The 16,867-nt window shown below is 40.1% G+C and overlaps 1 protein-coding gene across 1 annotated transcript; it reads left to right on the plus strand.

Moving 5' to 3' along the window:
* Nucleotides 1–378: 378 nt before the first annotated feature.
* On the plus strand, nt 379–9,925 carry LOC121389649 (apelin receptor-like). The gene is made up of 3 exons (XM_041521293.1): nt 379–588; nt 842–1,105; nt 6,635–9,925. Exons 2-3 carry the CDS (start codon nt 874–876, stop codon nt 7,462–7,464), a joined length of 1,062 nt encoding a protein of 353 aa, XP_041377227.1. The 5' UTR covers nt 379–588; nt 842–873; the 3' UTR covers nt 7,465–9,925.
* The last annotated feature ends 6,942 nt before the right edge of the window (nt 9,926–16,867 follow it).

The raw sequence follows: 16,867 nt of genomic DNA on the forward strand, positions 1-16,867 counted from the left end.
TTGGGATCATATAATTGTTTTGAGGAGCTACGCCATTTTAGAGGTCACGGTCAAGGTCAGGTCAAGGTCAAAAGTCAGACCTGTCAAATACGGGCCTGTGAAATATGATGAAAATGGTGTCATAACCAACTAAACTGGATAAACTTGTAAATATGTTCAGGTTTTATTAATATTATTACAAGTGTTTCGAATGAGGATATAAGATAAGACAGTTATTATTTGTTAATAACAGTTACAGGAAGTATTACTAATTAAAATAATTTAAAAAACAACAAAAAAACAAACAAGAACAACCCACACATATTAAAATAGTGATTAAAGGGTATTTCTTAGACATTACTATCTAAGAAAGAGGGAGAGTGTCGATAATGTGTTTAGGTTGATAAATTATGTTATTTGCATTGCGAGGTGCATTACAATGACGTGACGTCATTGCTTAATCAACTGATTGGGAATGACGTCAACGATATTTCACAGTTGTAAGAAATTATATAGGTTTTTAATTTGAAGTCACTATATATTTTACAGTTAAAGAACTAAATATTTGGATTCATCAGCGTGTTGTGTAATTGGTATTTTATGTGCACGGTTTTTTTTTTTTTTTTTTTTTAGGTTCACTACAAGGCCACTACACCGACTACTCTCTCACTAACCACTAACCCACTGTTCTAGACAGACAACCCAGATTGCTGAAGTGACAGCGTCCTTGAACGTTAATTTGATATAAGCACAAAAGATATGTTCAAATGAAATGAATGAACAATTTATAAAATGTTTAATCAATAGGTATCAAAATCACTAAAACATGTTTTATCAATTGTATTTATTTGTCTTTCACCAGCCGACTTTGCATTTGTAAAACACCGCCAGCCAATGTCCGTGCACGATGAAAACGAAACTGGTTTCGGTGTACACCTGAACCAGAAAATCAACCTTGAAATCGATTACGACCATGTAGACAACGACAACATCCCCTTCACCATCGTCTACTGCATTTTCATCCTGCTCATCATCGTCGGCAACAGCATGATTCTCATTGTGATCATCTGGAGGAGAGAACTGAGGACTCCCAGAAACGTGTACATCGTGTCCCTCATCACATCAGGTAAATATCTACATCGTGTCCCTACTCACATCAGGTCAATATCTACATCGTGTCCCTCATCACATCCGGTCAATATCTACATCGTGTCCTTTATCACATCAGGTAAATATCTACATCGGGTCCATCATCACATCAGGTCAATAAATACATCTTGTTCCTCATCCCGTCAAGTCAATATCTACATCGTGTCCCTCATCAGTTCAGGTTAATATCTACATCGTGTCCCTCATCACATCAGGTCAATATCTACATCGTGTCCCTCATCACGTCAGGTCAATATCTACATCGTGTCCCTCATCACATCAGGTCAACATCTACATCATGTCCCTCATCACATCCGGTCAATATCGACATCGTGCCCCTCATCACATCAGGTCAATATCTACATCTTGTCCCTCATCACATCACGTAAATATCTACATCATGTCCCTCATCACATCACGTCAATATCTACATCGTACCCCTCATCACATGAGGTAAATATCTACATAGTGTCCCTCATCACATCAGGTCAATATCTACATCGTACCCCTCATCACATCAGGTCAATATCTACATCGTGTCCACCATCACGTCAGGTAAATATCTACATCGTGTCCCTCATCACATCAGGTCAATATCTACATCGTACCCCTCATCACATGAGGTAAATATCTACATAGTGTCCCTCATCACATCAGGTCAATATCTACATCGTACCCCTCATCACATCAGGTCAATATCTACATCGTGTCCACCATCACATCAGGTCAATCACAACGTATATCTACATCGTCCCTCATCACGTCAGGTAAATATCTACATCGTGTCCCTCATCACATCAGGTCAATATCTACATCGTACCCCTCATCACATCAGGTCAATATCTACATCGTGTCCACCATCACATCAGGTCAATAAATATATCTTGTCCCTCATCACGTCAGGTAAATATCTACATCGTGTCCCTCATCACATCAGGTCAATATCTATATCGTGTCCCTCATCACATCAGGTAAATAAATACATCGTGTCCCTCATCACATCAGGTCAATATCTACATCGTCTCCCTCATCACGTCAGGTCAATATCTACATCGTGTCCCTCATCACATCAGGTCAATATCTACATCATGTCCCTCATCACATCAGGTCAATATCGACATCGTGCCCCTCATCACATCAGGTCAATATCTACATCTTGTCCCTCATCACATCACGTAAATATCTACATCATGTCCCTCATCACATCACGTCAATATTTACATCGTACCCCTCATCACATGAGGTAAATATCTACATCGTGTCCCTCATCACATCAGGTCAATATCTACATCGTGTCCACCATCACATCAGGTCAATAAATATATCTTGTCCCTCATCACATTAGGTCAATATCTACATCGTGTCCCTCATCATATCAGGTCAATATCTACATCGTGTCCCTCATCATATAGGTCAATATCTACATCGTGTCCATCATCACATCTGGTCAATATCTACATCTTGTCCCTCATCACATCACGTAAATATCTACATCATGTCCCTCATCACATCAAGTCAATATCTACATCGTACCCCTCATCACATCAGGTCAATATCTACATCGTGTCCACCATCACATCAGGTCAATAAATATATCTTGTCCCTCATCACGTCAGGTAAATATCTACATCGTGTCCCTCATCACATCAGGTCAATATCTATATCGTGTCCCTCATCACATCAGGTAAATAAACACATCGTGTCCCTCATCACATCAGGTCAATATCTATATCGTGTCACTCATCACATTAGGTTAATATTTACATCGTGTCCCTCATCACATCAGGTCAATATCTTCATCGTGTCCCTCATCACATCAGGTCAACATCTACATCGTGTCCTTCATCACATCAGGTAAATATCTACACCGTGTCCCTCATCACTTCAGTTCAAAAACTACATCGTGTCCCTCATCACATCAAGTAAATATCTACATCGTGTCCCTCATCACATCAGATCAATATTTACATCGTGTCCCTCATCACATCAGGTCAATATCTTCATCGTGTCCCTCATCACAGCAGGTCAATATCTACATCGTGTCCTTCATCACATCAGATAAATATCTACATCGTGTCCCTCATCACATCAGGTCAATAAATACATCTTGTCCCTCATCGCATCAAGTAAATAAACACATCGTGTCCCTCATCACATCAGTTCAATAACTACATCGTGTCCCTCATCACATCAAGTAAATATCTACATCGTGTCCCTCATCACATCAGATCAATATTTACATCGTGTTCTTCATCACATCAGGTAAATATCTACATCGTGTCCCTCATCACATCAGGTCAATAAGTACATCTTGTCCCTCATCGCATCAGGTAAATAAATACATCGTGTCACTCATCACATCAGGTAAATATCTACATCGTGTCCTTCATCACATCAGGTCACTGTCTCCATCGTGTCCCTCATCACATTAGGTCAATGTCTCCATCGTGTCCCTCATCACATCAGGTCAATAAATACATCTTGTCCCTCATCGCTTCAGGTCAATGAATACATCTTGTCCCTCATCACATCAGACTAATATCTACATCGTGCACCTCATGACATCAGGAAAATATCTACATCGTACACCTCATCACAGCAGGTAAATATCTACATCGTGTCCCTCATCACATCAGGTAAATAAATGCATCGTGTCCCTCATCACATCATGTCAATATCTACATCTTGTCCCTCATCACATCAGGTCAATATCTACATCGTGTCCCTCATCGCATCAGGTCAATATCTATATCGTGTCCCTCATCACATCAGGTCAATAAATACATCTTGTCCCTCATCGCATCAGGTAAATAAATATATCTTGTCCCTCATCACGTCAGGTAAATATCTACATCGTGTCCCTCATCGCATCCAGTCAATATCTATATCGTGTCATTCATCACATCAGGTAAATATCTACATCGTGTCCCTCATCACATCAGGTAAATATCTACATCGTGTCCCTCATCACATCAGACCAATATCTACATCGTGCACCTCATCACATCAGGTCAATATCTACATCGTCATCACATTAGGTCAATATCTACATCGTGTCCCTCATCACATCAGGTAAAGAAATGCATCGTGTCCACCATCACATCAGGTCAATATCTACATCGTGTCCACCATCACATCAGATCAATATCTACATCGTGTCCCTCATCACATCAGGTCAATATCTACATCGTGTCCCTCATCACATCAGGTCAATATCTACATCGTGTCCACCATCACATCAGGTCAATATCTACATCGTGTCCACCATCACATCAGATCAATATCTACATCGTGTCCACCATCACATCAGGTCAATATCTACAGGGCGGACCTACGATTTAGTAAAGGAGGGGAGGGTGGTGGTGAAAGAATCTAATTTGCGTTTTTCGCAAAGAGAGCATAATTTTTAGGGAGATTCGTGGCCATGTGCCCATTAAAAGTTGGAAATAAAGATTTTAAGAGACGTGTTTTCGGGGCAGTTTAATTTATAAAACCAAAACCAAAGTCATTTAAAAAGGCATTTTGTTAATTATCTGCAACATGCTCACTAGAACCTTGGATAATTATCTGTAGTATGTTCCTTGTCATCTCGGGTAACTAACTACAGTTGCCGCTTAACACTTTATGTTAACTGTCGTCTACAATTCTCATGAGATCTGGGCCCATGCTTATATAACTTTTAGAGTCCAGACTCAATCTCTAATGAGGTCACACGCATACAATTTGTATGGCGTGTTTTCATGACATTACTGTCGCAGACTCTATTAGAGTCTCGAGTCTAGACTCCAATGCCGCCACACACGTACAATTCGTATGACGTTGTCATGGCATTACTGTCGCAGACTCTATTAGAGTCTCGAGTCTAGACTCTAATGCCGCCACACACGTAAAATTCGTATGGCGTTGTCATGGCATTACTGTCGCAGACTCTATTAGAGTCTCGAGTCTAGACTCTAAATCTGTTATAAGCACCAGGCCAGGTTCCTGCATTGTGTCCCTCGTACACCTATCTACGCTTTATCCATCAGCACCACAGGGCGTGCAGGAATTTTAGCAGGGTTGGGTCTAGACTGACGACCAAAGTATAATGGGGGGACAACTATCTACAACATACCCTTAGGAAATTCGTGTAATTATGATATACCAGTCGTGGTGCAATGGCTGGGACGAGAATAGCTCTTCATACTTACAGGGATTAGTATCTATATCATGCTCTTCAAAACCACGGGTAACTGAATACATTATGACTCTTACAACATCGGGCAAATATCTACATTATCCCCTTAGGATATCCGGGTAATTATCTACATCATGGTGCCCCGGGAAATATATTGAATAAAAAAGAACATTTGCTTGAGCAAGGAGGGGATTTGACCCCAAAACCTTTCTCCCTGCACCTGCGAACGCATTTAACTATCAGCACTTAGAACCTCAATATTGTGTCCACCGTTACCTGAGGTAACCATCTAGATTGAGTCCCTTAGAATACCAGGTAAGTATCAGTAACGTGTCCCTCATCATATCGGTTATCTAACTATTCATACCATGTCCCTTTATTACTGACCGGCCTCGGTGGCGTCGTGGCAGGCCATCGGTCTACAGGCTGGTAGGTACTGGGTTCGGATCCCAGTCGAGGCATGGGATTTTTAATCCAGATACCGACTCCAAACCTTGAGTGAGTGCTCCGCAAGGCTCAGTGGGTAGGTGTAAACCACTTGCACCGACCAGTGATCCATAACTGGTTCAACAAAGGCCATGGTTTGTGCTATCCTGCCTGTGGGAAGCGCAAATAAAAGATCCCTTGCTGCTAATCGGAAGAGTAGCCCATGTAGTGGCGACAGAGGGTTTCCTCTCAAACTCTGTATGGTCCTTAACCATATGTCTGACGCCATATAACCGTAAATAAAATGTGTTGAGTGCGTCGTTAAATAAAACACTTCTTTTTCTTTCTTTTTTTATTACTGCGAGCAACTATCTACTTTGTAGCGATCCGACAGACAGTGAGACAGACATATATACGCACGCATGCACACGTACATACACACAACCAATGAATGAATGAATGAATGAATGAATGTTTAACGACACCCCAGCACGAAATATACATCGGCTATTGGGTGTCACACTATGGTAAAGATTTAAATAAAAACACAGTGTAAAGAACTGTGCAAAAATACAAACATCACAGATAGATACTGACTTTTACTAAAAATTTCAATTTTCGCTGTATTGGCCATTCTCAAAGAGAATGTTACACCCCTGCACCACGGTAGGGTTACAGCAGGCGCAGGGGAACATGCAACCATACACACATAGACAGAAAGGAAGGAAGAAAGAAAGAAAGAGAGAGACAGAGAGAAAGACGGAGAGACAGAAGGAAAGAAAGAAGAAAGAAAGAAAGAAAGAAAGAAAGAAAGAAAGAAAGAAATGAGAAAGAGATACACACAGACTTATAGTGATTGCCTTGCTTAGTAACAGTTACTAAACCATTTATTTGAACTTTCAGATTTGATGGTGGCTTCCATTGTCATCCCTCTCGCCATCTTAACGCAGTATAAACAATTCCAGGAATCTTCCTTCGTCTGCAAGATTACCATGTTTCTCAAATACGTCACCGTCACCGCCAACCTGTACTGCATCGTCGCCATAGCAACGGATCGTCACCAAGTGATCATGAGTATCTTCAAGGCGAGACTGCAGAAATCGCGATCGACTCTGTTCGTGTTCTTCGTCTGGATGTTTGCGGCTCTTTACAGTCTTCGGCCGGGCTTCACGTACGGCCTGACGCACCACGAGGATAAGGTCATAGACCAGCACATGCACATGAACCACTCCCTGGACAGCGTGGAACGCGTGCACGTGCAGAACGAGACGGACTTCGTGAATCACACGATATGCGGGCTGGAGCTCGAGCGGTTCCGCCACCTCTTCATCATCCTCGACTTCCTCATCATCTGTCTTCTCCCGCTCCTTATCATCAGCGTCCTGTACATCCGGGTGATCGCGTGGCTCGTTCTGCAGAGGCAGAGAAACTACGCGGTCTCGAGGACGAAGAACCACAACGTAAAGCTCATCCAGATGGTGCTGGTGATTGTGGTCACCTACACTGTCTGCCAGCTGCCCTCACACGTGTTCCAGATGTACGTCTACTTCGGGCCCGGCGTCGACAACGACGCAGAGTTCATCTACGACGTCCTCACCATCTTCACCTACTTGAACAGCGTCCTCAACGTCTGCATCTACTCTTTGTTCGACCCTCGGATTTACCGTTTCGTCAAGATGGCCTTCTGCTGTGATCGCACGATCTTAGTTCAAGACATCGCCAGCACCTCATAGTTTCCCATGTCACCGCGTATCGGCCGCTCGGCGACGAATGGAAGGACGCCTCCAAACTGGTATTTTTGAAAGTAAACTGTTTTTAGCAGACAGGGAAACATGGTATCTGTCATGGATGAAAGAGTTGGCTCGAGTCAGAACCTTTGCGCCCATGGCAGGCGTGTGTTACAACAGCTTGTTGTGAACGTGAACGTAAAGCACTAATTCACTCACTTTCTCAACCATGGTGTAAAATGTGTTTAGGAAGTTCGCAGGAAAGGTACAGGCTCATACAGATTGATATAGATATATACCTGATGTGATGAGGGACATGATGTAGATATTGACCTGATGTGATAATGCGATGTAGATATTGACCTGATGTGATGAGGGACACGATGTAGATATTGATCTGATGAGATGAGACACACGATGTAGATATTGACCTGATGTGATGAGGGACACGATGTAGATATTGACCTGATGTGATGAGGGACACGATGTAGATATTGACCTGATGTGATAAGGGAAAAGATATAGATATTGACCTCATGTGATGAGGGATACGATGTAGATATTGACCTGATGTGATGAGGGACACAATGTAGATATTGACCTGATGTGAGAAGGGAAAAGATGTAGATATTCACCTGATGTGATAAGGGACACGATGTAGATATTGACTTGATGAGATGAGGGACACGATGCAGATATTGACTTGATGTGATGACGGACACGATGTAGATGCCAAAACGTCCTGCACATAATGTGGTTTTGATAACAAATTTATGAAATATGGGAAGCCAAATGCCGTCCGAACATCTGGTCTTCGCATTAAGCAGTTTTTATCAGTTTCCAACATTGATTTAATGGACAATTCCCTGTTTCAAAAGCCCTCACTCTGTTTGTCCGAGACAGTGGAAGATAGGCCACAGGAGGACCAGGTAATGGCTTTGATCTGTAATGTTTGCAAGTATTGCAAAACTTAATGATGGATTTCACTCGACTTCTTAACGTTTCTACCCAGTATGTTTCTCTCACTATTACCATGGTCATAGCAACTCCACCGTGTAGCGTGATAGCTTGAGTATTCAGTATAATCATATTCGTCAACTGATGATCAGTAGGAAGATAAATTGGATACTCTCCAATGATACGTCCTCTGCATCGAAACATTCCATTTACATCCTCTTGAAGCTGAAGTTGCTTTGCAGTCTCAGTATATGTTTCATGTAAAGTTGCATCCTTTTGTGCGAACTTTATCCAAAGTAATTCAGCATTCTGAATATCCTGTGGTGTTAATATTTCTCTTAATTTCGGTTTTCATGGAAGGTAATTAACAAACCTTAGGATCCATCCAGTTACTAGTAAACGTTTCCAGAAGGAAAACGTTTCCAGTAGATTATTGAAAGTGTTTTGAGTTTCTTTCAGTGCTGTCGTGTGCAGTTCTTTTGTCAGCTTAGCCTCTTCATCAGTTTCCTCACTTCTACTGATAAGCATTTCGAGTGGCCAACTCTCATTGTGAAATAACCACGAAGGTTCATTAAACCAGAGCATAGATATTTGATTTTCTTTAGCACCTCGACTTCCAATATCTCCAGGATTTTCAGAAGTAGGGCGGAGTTTCCAAGTTATACAACTATACTGATTGATCTTTTCCACCCAGTTAGACACAAATTGTTTTGACTGACCATGGCGATTGTTAATCCGGTAGAGTGCTACTGCAATATCCAGTTATGCATATTTATTAATTATCGTGTAGCCCTCCATAGCCATTTTCACATTCTACATTAGGTTAACCAACATGTGACCAGATTTAAGTTCCAACCTTGGTATAGAAATACCTCTCTTAGATATTCTTCACTTGGCTGTTAGTGAACCGTGACTAAGCTGATTGCCTTGATAAACAACTGCGTAAGCAACGCAGCTGCATCCCAATTTACTAGCATCTCCATAGCCATGAAGTTCAATTCCTGTTACTTTGGTATATGTGGTTGGTATGCTCCTAGGTACAGAGTTGTTCAGGAAGATACCCAAGCCATTTCTTCCACAAACTTTCCATTTCTATTGACAAAAGTTTATCACATGAATTACTGTTGTCACAAGCCAGACGACAAAGAGTTTATCTTCTAGCAGAATTGGTGAGGCAAAATCTAGTGGATCATACACCTTTGCCAAAGCACGTAGCATACCTGTTTTAGTTTACTCAGTGGTCGCTTTGCATTCAGAGAAATCAACTGCTAGAGTCCTCAAGTTTATCCCATTTCATTCCAAGTATCATAGTATCAGCTGAATCTACCTCTAGACTTTCTTCAGCGTAGGTTTGCTCAATATCACACTTTGCAATTGATTGCAGGGGTTCTAGATTATGGTAGCCCCACTCCCATGACAAGTGATATTCAATGTTGGGTTAGCAAATAACTGCTATTGCCATGCCCGATGGCTAATGCATTTTTTTGTCAAATGTTGCAGTTAAGTCTATTTTTTTAAATATGTAAATATGAATACCCTGCCCCAACCCCAACTCTCCAATGTTAGTGTTTTTAAGCTCTATCTCCCTCTTTAGGTGACATCTGATTACTATTATTATTTAGTAACCTTTTATTAACTTAAAGAAAAGTAGGGCTAGTGAATTTTTAATCATGGCTAGTGATTGCTCTAATTCTGGAACATTAGACTGCCATTTATGTAGGGAGAACCCACCTTCCTTGAAGATTTGCACAGCATCTTCCTTAAAAGCAAGAACATCCGAAACAATATTTCTAGCATTATCTACATAAAAAGACCTTTTCCAAGTTCTAAAGTTGTTCTCGTGTAGATAAATAGAGTTTCAAATGTTCTTTTGAAGTTCCACCTAGTAGGAAGGGACTAGGACCATATCCAAATATCACTCTTGTGAACCGGAGTTTGATAATTTCTAGAGATCTGAATGAATACTCGTTTAATAACTCCAATTAGTGTTATCGGTTCCAGACGGTTCCTCGTTAAAACGGTGTGCAACAGTGGTTGTGATGAGGGTCTGATGTGCAAACAATCATTTAATGACGATGAAGTGTTATTTTCCCGAGCTGAGGCATCACAAATAATTCTCATTTTTGGTAGTTTCAGCCTTCTTTCGGATAACAGGTCTGTGTGGCATGTAAAACAGATGTTTTCCAGATAGTACTTCAGGGGCATGTTCCAGCTGTTTAGTAATTATCACAGATTTCACGAAATATAGGGCACTTGTATTGCCGTTTCCAGTACTCATCAGCGTCCATCCAAAGAGCGTTTCGTCAGCAGTTGGATTGGCAGTGACACTGAGTGTTTTCCTATTTTACAAGTTAGTTTTAATTCTTGCAAAGTCTCCCGCCCCAAGAATAAGGGCCCGTGCTTATAAAATTTAAAGTCTAGACTTTAATAAAGTCCAGACTTTAACGTAATGCTATTTGAATGGTGTTCCCATGACGTTAAAGTCTGGACTTTATTAAAGTCTAAACTTTAAGGTTTATAAGCACGGGGCTTGATGAATTGCGTGTTACTGTAACTGAGTTCAGCTCTCTCATCTTCGTTGTCACATTTCAGATCCTGGATATGCTGAAATGTTATCTTGAGTGGTGTTGTTCAGCACAGTTATTACTGGCCGATTCAAACTTATTTGACCATCAGTAGAATTCAAAAGTTATGTTATAAACAGCCATTTTCAGACGAACTGTACCAGTCATAGTTTCAATACTTTTGAATTCCCAATATGCTGGACAAGTTGAAGAAATGTGTTTGATGCAAAATAACTTCCAGCTCCAATATATATATACATAAAGATGTATGGTGTCTTTCACTGCATTTATCACAGTTTCCACTTCTGCAGGTAGAAGTTCCATGAGTAGCTCCTGAGCAATGGCAGTATAACCTTTTCTTCTTTTGAGCAAGGGTGGATCCAAGGGTGGGGACCAGGGGGAACTATCACTCCCCCTAAAAAATGTGCCCCCTTTTTTAACAATTTATTTACAATTTTCATTGAAATACCCTTTTCAGGTTGTTGCTCTATGTGCCCTTTACCCTTGGTCCCCTCCCTAAAATGTGTCCTGGGTCCACCCTTGTTGAGTATTTCTCTCCTCTCCTTTACTTCATGAACTTGTGTACACTCAATGCTTCTGTGTTCTGGAGATTCATAGTATACACATTGATGCTTTCATCCATAATCAACATTTGGTATGGGCCTTTTTTTTACCTCGAGAAAGCTTATGATACCAAGTGGAAGTATCGGATTTTGAAAGACCTCCATGACATGGGCTTAAGAGGCTGTATGACTGACTTTTATTTCAAATTTCTTACAGAATAGGTCTTTCAAAGTACGAGTGGGATCTGCGTTATCCAATTCTCACTCCCATGAGATGGGTGTGCCTTAACGTAGCATCCTTTCAGTAACTTTATTGGGTGAGTGTGGTAGGGTCCATCTTCAACTTATTTATATGACAAGAGTTATCAAATATTGGTGTAAACTTATCCAGCTACCACTTTTCAGATTACCTTGTCAAAGTTATTTGATGTTAAGATCTTTAGATGATGCTGGGTACATAAATTGGGCTACAAAAGTGAAACAAATTTTATTTAATTATGGTTTTGGTTTTGTATGGCTGTGTCAGGAAATAGGTAATATTGATTTGTTTATCTCATTGTTTAAACAGAGACTATGACAATTTAAAGCAACAATGGTCAGCTGATATAAATATATCTGCCTCATGTTATTATTGCAAGCAGTATAAATCTCTATTGAATATCGAACGGTACTTGCGACTTAACTTTGTGGTGCATGTGAAAAGGGCCTTGTCGAAGTTTGGATGCAATAACTATGGATTAGCTGTAGACTGGCAAATTTAACAATATAACATATGAACAAAGATATTTCCCTTTTTCTAGAAATACTGATGAGTTTGTTTTTATTAAAGACCAACTACATGTATTACTCGAGGGTAAAAAGTATACGGACTTAAGAAAACAGTTTATTTTTAATTTTATCAATAAATATTCGCATGTACCACCTTCGATTATTCTTGTGAAGCTGATGTCATCTACAAATGAACTATTGCTGTACAATTTGTTATTGTTTTTATATCAGGTATCTGTAATACGAAAGCTAAGTGATATGCGACAAAATATATATGATGGGTGTTTTTTTTTTGTGTATTTTGGGCCTGTGGCCTTAATATTGAATAAACTTCTTGTTCTTGTTCTTGTTCTATGTCGACGATTTTCAGATTTGCTACATGTCGACCAGTATGAGTATCATTGAATGTCAGTTGCAGCTTTGTTTGAATAAAATTCAACAATGGGCAACTGACAATGGATTTCGATTCTCAAAGTCAAAAACCGTCTATATGCATATCTGCCAGAAAAGAGGTCACCATTCAGATCCTCAGCTGCTTCTGGACAAAATTCCGGTTCCAGTTGTGGAGGAGACCAAATTTCTGGGGGTTAGATTTTTACAGGAGGCTATCTTTCCTCATTTATGGTATGTGAAAAAATAAAGGCTTAAAGGCCCTCAATGTCTTAACATTATTGGCAAAACTGAATGGGGAGCAGATCGAATGGTTATGCTACGACTTTATAGATCTTTAGTTCAGTCTAAACTTGATTATGTGCATGGGTCCTATGCACAACCAGGAACTTAGGCTTTGTCTTGGTGCTTTCAAAACATATCCTGTGGAGAGCTTGTACGTCGATGCACACGACTTAGTTTGGTGCTAGACATGCAAAGCTTTCTCTGCACTATGCTACAAAGATTAAATCAATGCCAAAACATCCTGCACATAATGCGGTGTTTGATACAAATATATGAAGTTATTTGATGCCAAATCGAATGCCATTCGAACATTTGGTCTTCGCATTAAGCAGTTTTTATCAGTTTCCAGACATTTTAAAAACGCCTTCATATTTTATTTTGCCACCTTGGTGTATCAAACCACCAAAAATTGTATTCGATCTTGTGCATCTAAAGAAAGATCGCACAGATGCAGTTATTTATAAACAACATTTCATAAAAATCCAAGAGAGTTACTGTGATTACATTCCTGTTTACACAGACGGATCACGGGATGGGAATTCTATGGCTTCTGCTACAGTTTTCCCACCAGACGCAATAATTTCCATGAGACTGCCTGATTCAGCATCAATCTTTACTGCTGAAATTTGGGCAATCACTGAAGCCCTGGAACAGATTGAGGATTCATGTGCATCAAAATATATTATTTTTACAGACTCACTTTCGGGTCTCCAAGTTTTACAGTGCATGAAATTGGAGCATCCCTTAGTTGGGATGGTCATACGAAAGTGTGTCTTTCTATCAATTGCCAATAAAGATGTTATATTTTGTTGGGTACCTAGCCACACTGGCATTAAGGGTAACGAAAAGGCAGATGTTGCTGCCAAGTCTGCTTTGGTGTATTGCCAATAAAACGAACATGTTATAATCCTTTCTTTCTTAAGTGGTCGAATACTGGAGCCGTTGCCCTATTATACTTTTCCCCAACAGCTCCTTACACTGTGGTTTTACATACATATATATAAATAATATTTTCATATAGGCCTACTTACCATTTGTGACCCCCAATAGCCGATGTGTATTTTTGTGCTAGGGTGTCGTTAAACATTCACTCCCTCACTAAACTTAAAACACCTACAATAAGTTCTTACAACCGTCAAATTATCCCTGACGTCATTCTCAATCTGCTGATTAAACAATGACGTCACGTCATTGTAACGCACCTCGCAATGTAATTAAAATAAATTTCGTATAGACCTAAACACATTACCGACATGGGGTGGGTGGGGGATAGACACTGTGGATTACGAAAGATGATTCGTATTTCTTAAAGGACCATGTACAGTACTTTTGAATGCATGTCGGTGTTTGGTTCGGTTTTATTTGTAGATTTGTTTAGCTACTCCGTGTGCATGCTAGGGGCTAATGGAATATCAGTGTGTGTTTCGGGGCGTTTTGTTTATTTTATTTTTTATTATTGTTTAAAAAAAAAAAAAAATTGTATGTGGGTTTTTTTTTTTTATGTTTCTTTTTTTTTAATTTCGTTCTCTATTTGATAAAGGGTTTGTTTGTAGACGTTCGTACAATGTTGGGTAGTTTACATCTCTATTGGTGTAGTTAATCAAACCAAACTTTAACTTAACTTTCTCTTTCCTGCCAGTTTAATAGACGCGTGGGTGGATGTTGTGGATGGGGTATGGCCCAGGTGTGTCGCATATAAACATAACAGGGCTAGAGGACAGTCGAGCTAGACTAGTTCCTAATTCAGTTTGATACAGAACAAGCCGTTCAACCTAGGTTGGTCTAATACGCAAGTTTAAGGTTTACCCAACATATGTGTGTGCTGAATATTTACCTACCTCGTTATTCAGCACAATAATGAGCACACCAAAGACTATATGGCACTGGCGTAGCAAGAGGGGGTGGGAGGTGTGGTGGCAAAGTGCCACACACACATTTTTGGAAACAGTAGCAGCAGTGATGTTTCATTAGCGTGTTGTGTATACTTGTGAAATTTGTATTTTCTGTGTAGTTGCGCTTCCCACATGCTGAATAGCACAAACCATGGCCTTTGTTGATACAGTTATGGATCACTGGTCGGTGCAAGTGGTTTACACCTACCCACTGAGCCTTGCGGAGCACTCATTCAGGGTTTGGAGTCGGTATCTGGATTAAAAATCCTATGCCTCGACCCAGTACCTACCAGCCTGTAGACCGATGACCTAACCACGACGCCACCGAGGCCGATAGTCTGCAAGATCACCATGTTTCTCAAATGCGTCCAATAAATGGTGGCATTGTTCGCAGTTTATTTCGGGCAGAGATTAAACTCAGGTCCAGTGCATTACCACTGGTATATCAAGGCCATGGTATGTGCTACCCTGTCTGTAGGATAGTGCATATAAAAGATCTAACCACCTCTGTGGATCCATTCAAATGTTTTTTCTCGTTCCAACCAGTGCACCAGAACTGGTAAAAGGCTGTGGTGTGAGCTTTTTTCTCTGTGGGAAAATGCATATAAAAAAATCCCTTGTTATAAAATGACTAATATCGAAAACCTCAATTAAAATACATCTCAATAATGAACACTATGGCGGCTATCTTGACAAATGGACGCCATATTGAACATTCAGGTGTTTCATTACTTGGATTTGACGAACGCCCCAGAGAGATCATCTGTGCCATTATTCATGTTTCTTTCATCATTTGAAAGGTTCTAATAACTATCTGTTCTCCCAATAGTGCTATTAGTAATTGACCCTGTTTTTGGGAGGGGGCCCTACTTTGACCCCCATATTTGCCACACCCACCACTAGAAGCCTGTTTACCAAAACTTTTTTGTTAACATATACGATGAGGAATACAAAAAAGTAGGTCTACATAATGTCCTCTCCGGGTGGGACACATTCTGAAGCCGGTCTATTGCTACATTAAGAATAATGTAGCGGGTTTCCTCTCATGACTACGTGTCCGAATTGCCAATTCTTTGACATCCCATAACCGGTGATTAATTAACTGATGTGCCCTAGTGGTGTCGTTAAACAAAACAAACTTTAACTCTTTTCATTCTCTGTATTTAGTAAATTGGTTTATGTTTTAAGTTGGGACACATAATGCCTTCGTTAGATACTTCGATGATTGTAGTGTACCTTCTGAATACAGTCTGCTCACCGTCACTCGCATTAAAGGGACATTCCTGAGTTTGCTGCATGTTTTAAGATGTTATCGACTAACAGAAACTTTTTAACGATTGTAATTACATATCAACTATATTGTTCTGCATAAATTATTGGTGTTTATATAATAAACGTGTTTCTGGTCGTTTTAATATGTGTACTAGGTTAAATTTCATTTTAATTCCTAAATATATTTTTTCGAACGTACAAAATTATTTGAAGACAAAATCCAGTTTGGGTTTCTTACAAATATTAAGACGACCAGAAACACATTGAATATGCAGACACTAATATTCTAAACAAAGCATTATAAACGTAGTCTTTACCATCTTGAGAAAGCCAGTATGTTGACTACAGGGCAGCACATACCATGGCTTTGATATACCAGTCGTAGTACATAGGAGCTGAGAAGATCAGTATGTTGAGTAATCCGGGTGTTTAATCTATAGTTAATAAGTAAGTTTAACCGTAGAAATATTTTATTAGTCGAAAACATCTTACAATGCAGCAAACTCAGTAATGTCCCTTTAATTTAGGGAAGCGTTAATTGCAGGATCTACAGTAGTTTGGGCGAGTTAAACCCCCCCCCCCCCCCCCCCCCCCCCCCCCCCCCCCCCCCCCCCCCCCCCCAAGAACCGTTATACATCGGTCTCAAATATGGATATAATAAGAGGTTAATTAAAAATAACAGCATAACATTTTCTCTTTCCGACTTTTATTCCAACAT

This window comes from Gigantopelta aegis, chromosome 15 (genome assembly GCF_016097555.1).
Source record: "Gigantopelta aegis isolate Gae_Host chromosome 15, Gae_host_genome, whole genome shotgun sequence".
NCBI lineage: Eukaryota > Metazoa > Mollusca > Gastropoda > Neomphalida > Peltospiridae > Gigantopelta > Gigantopelta aegis.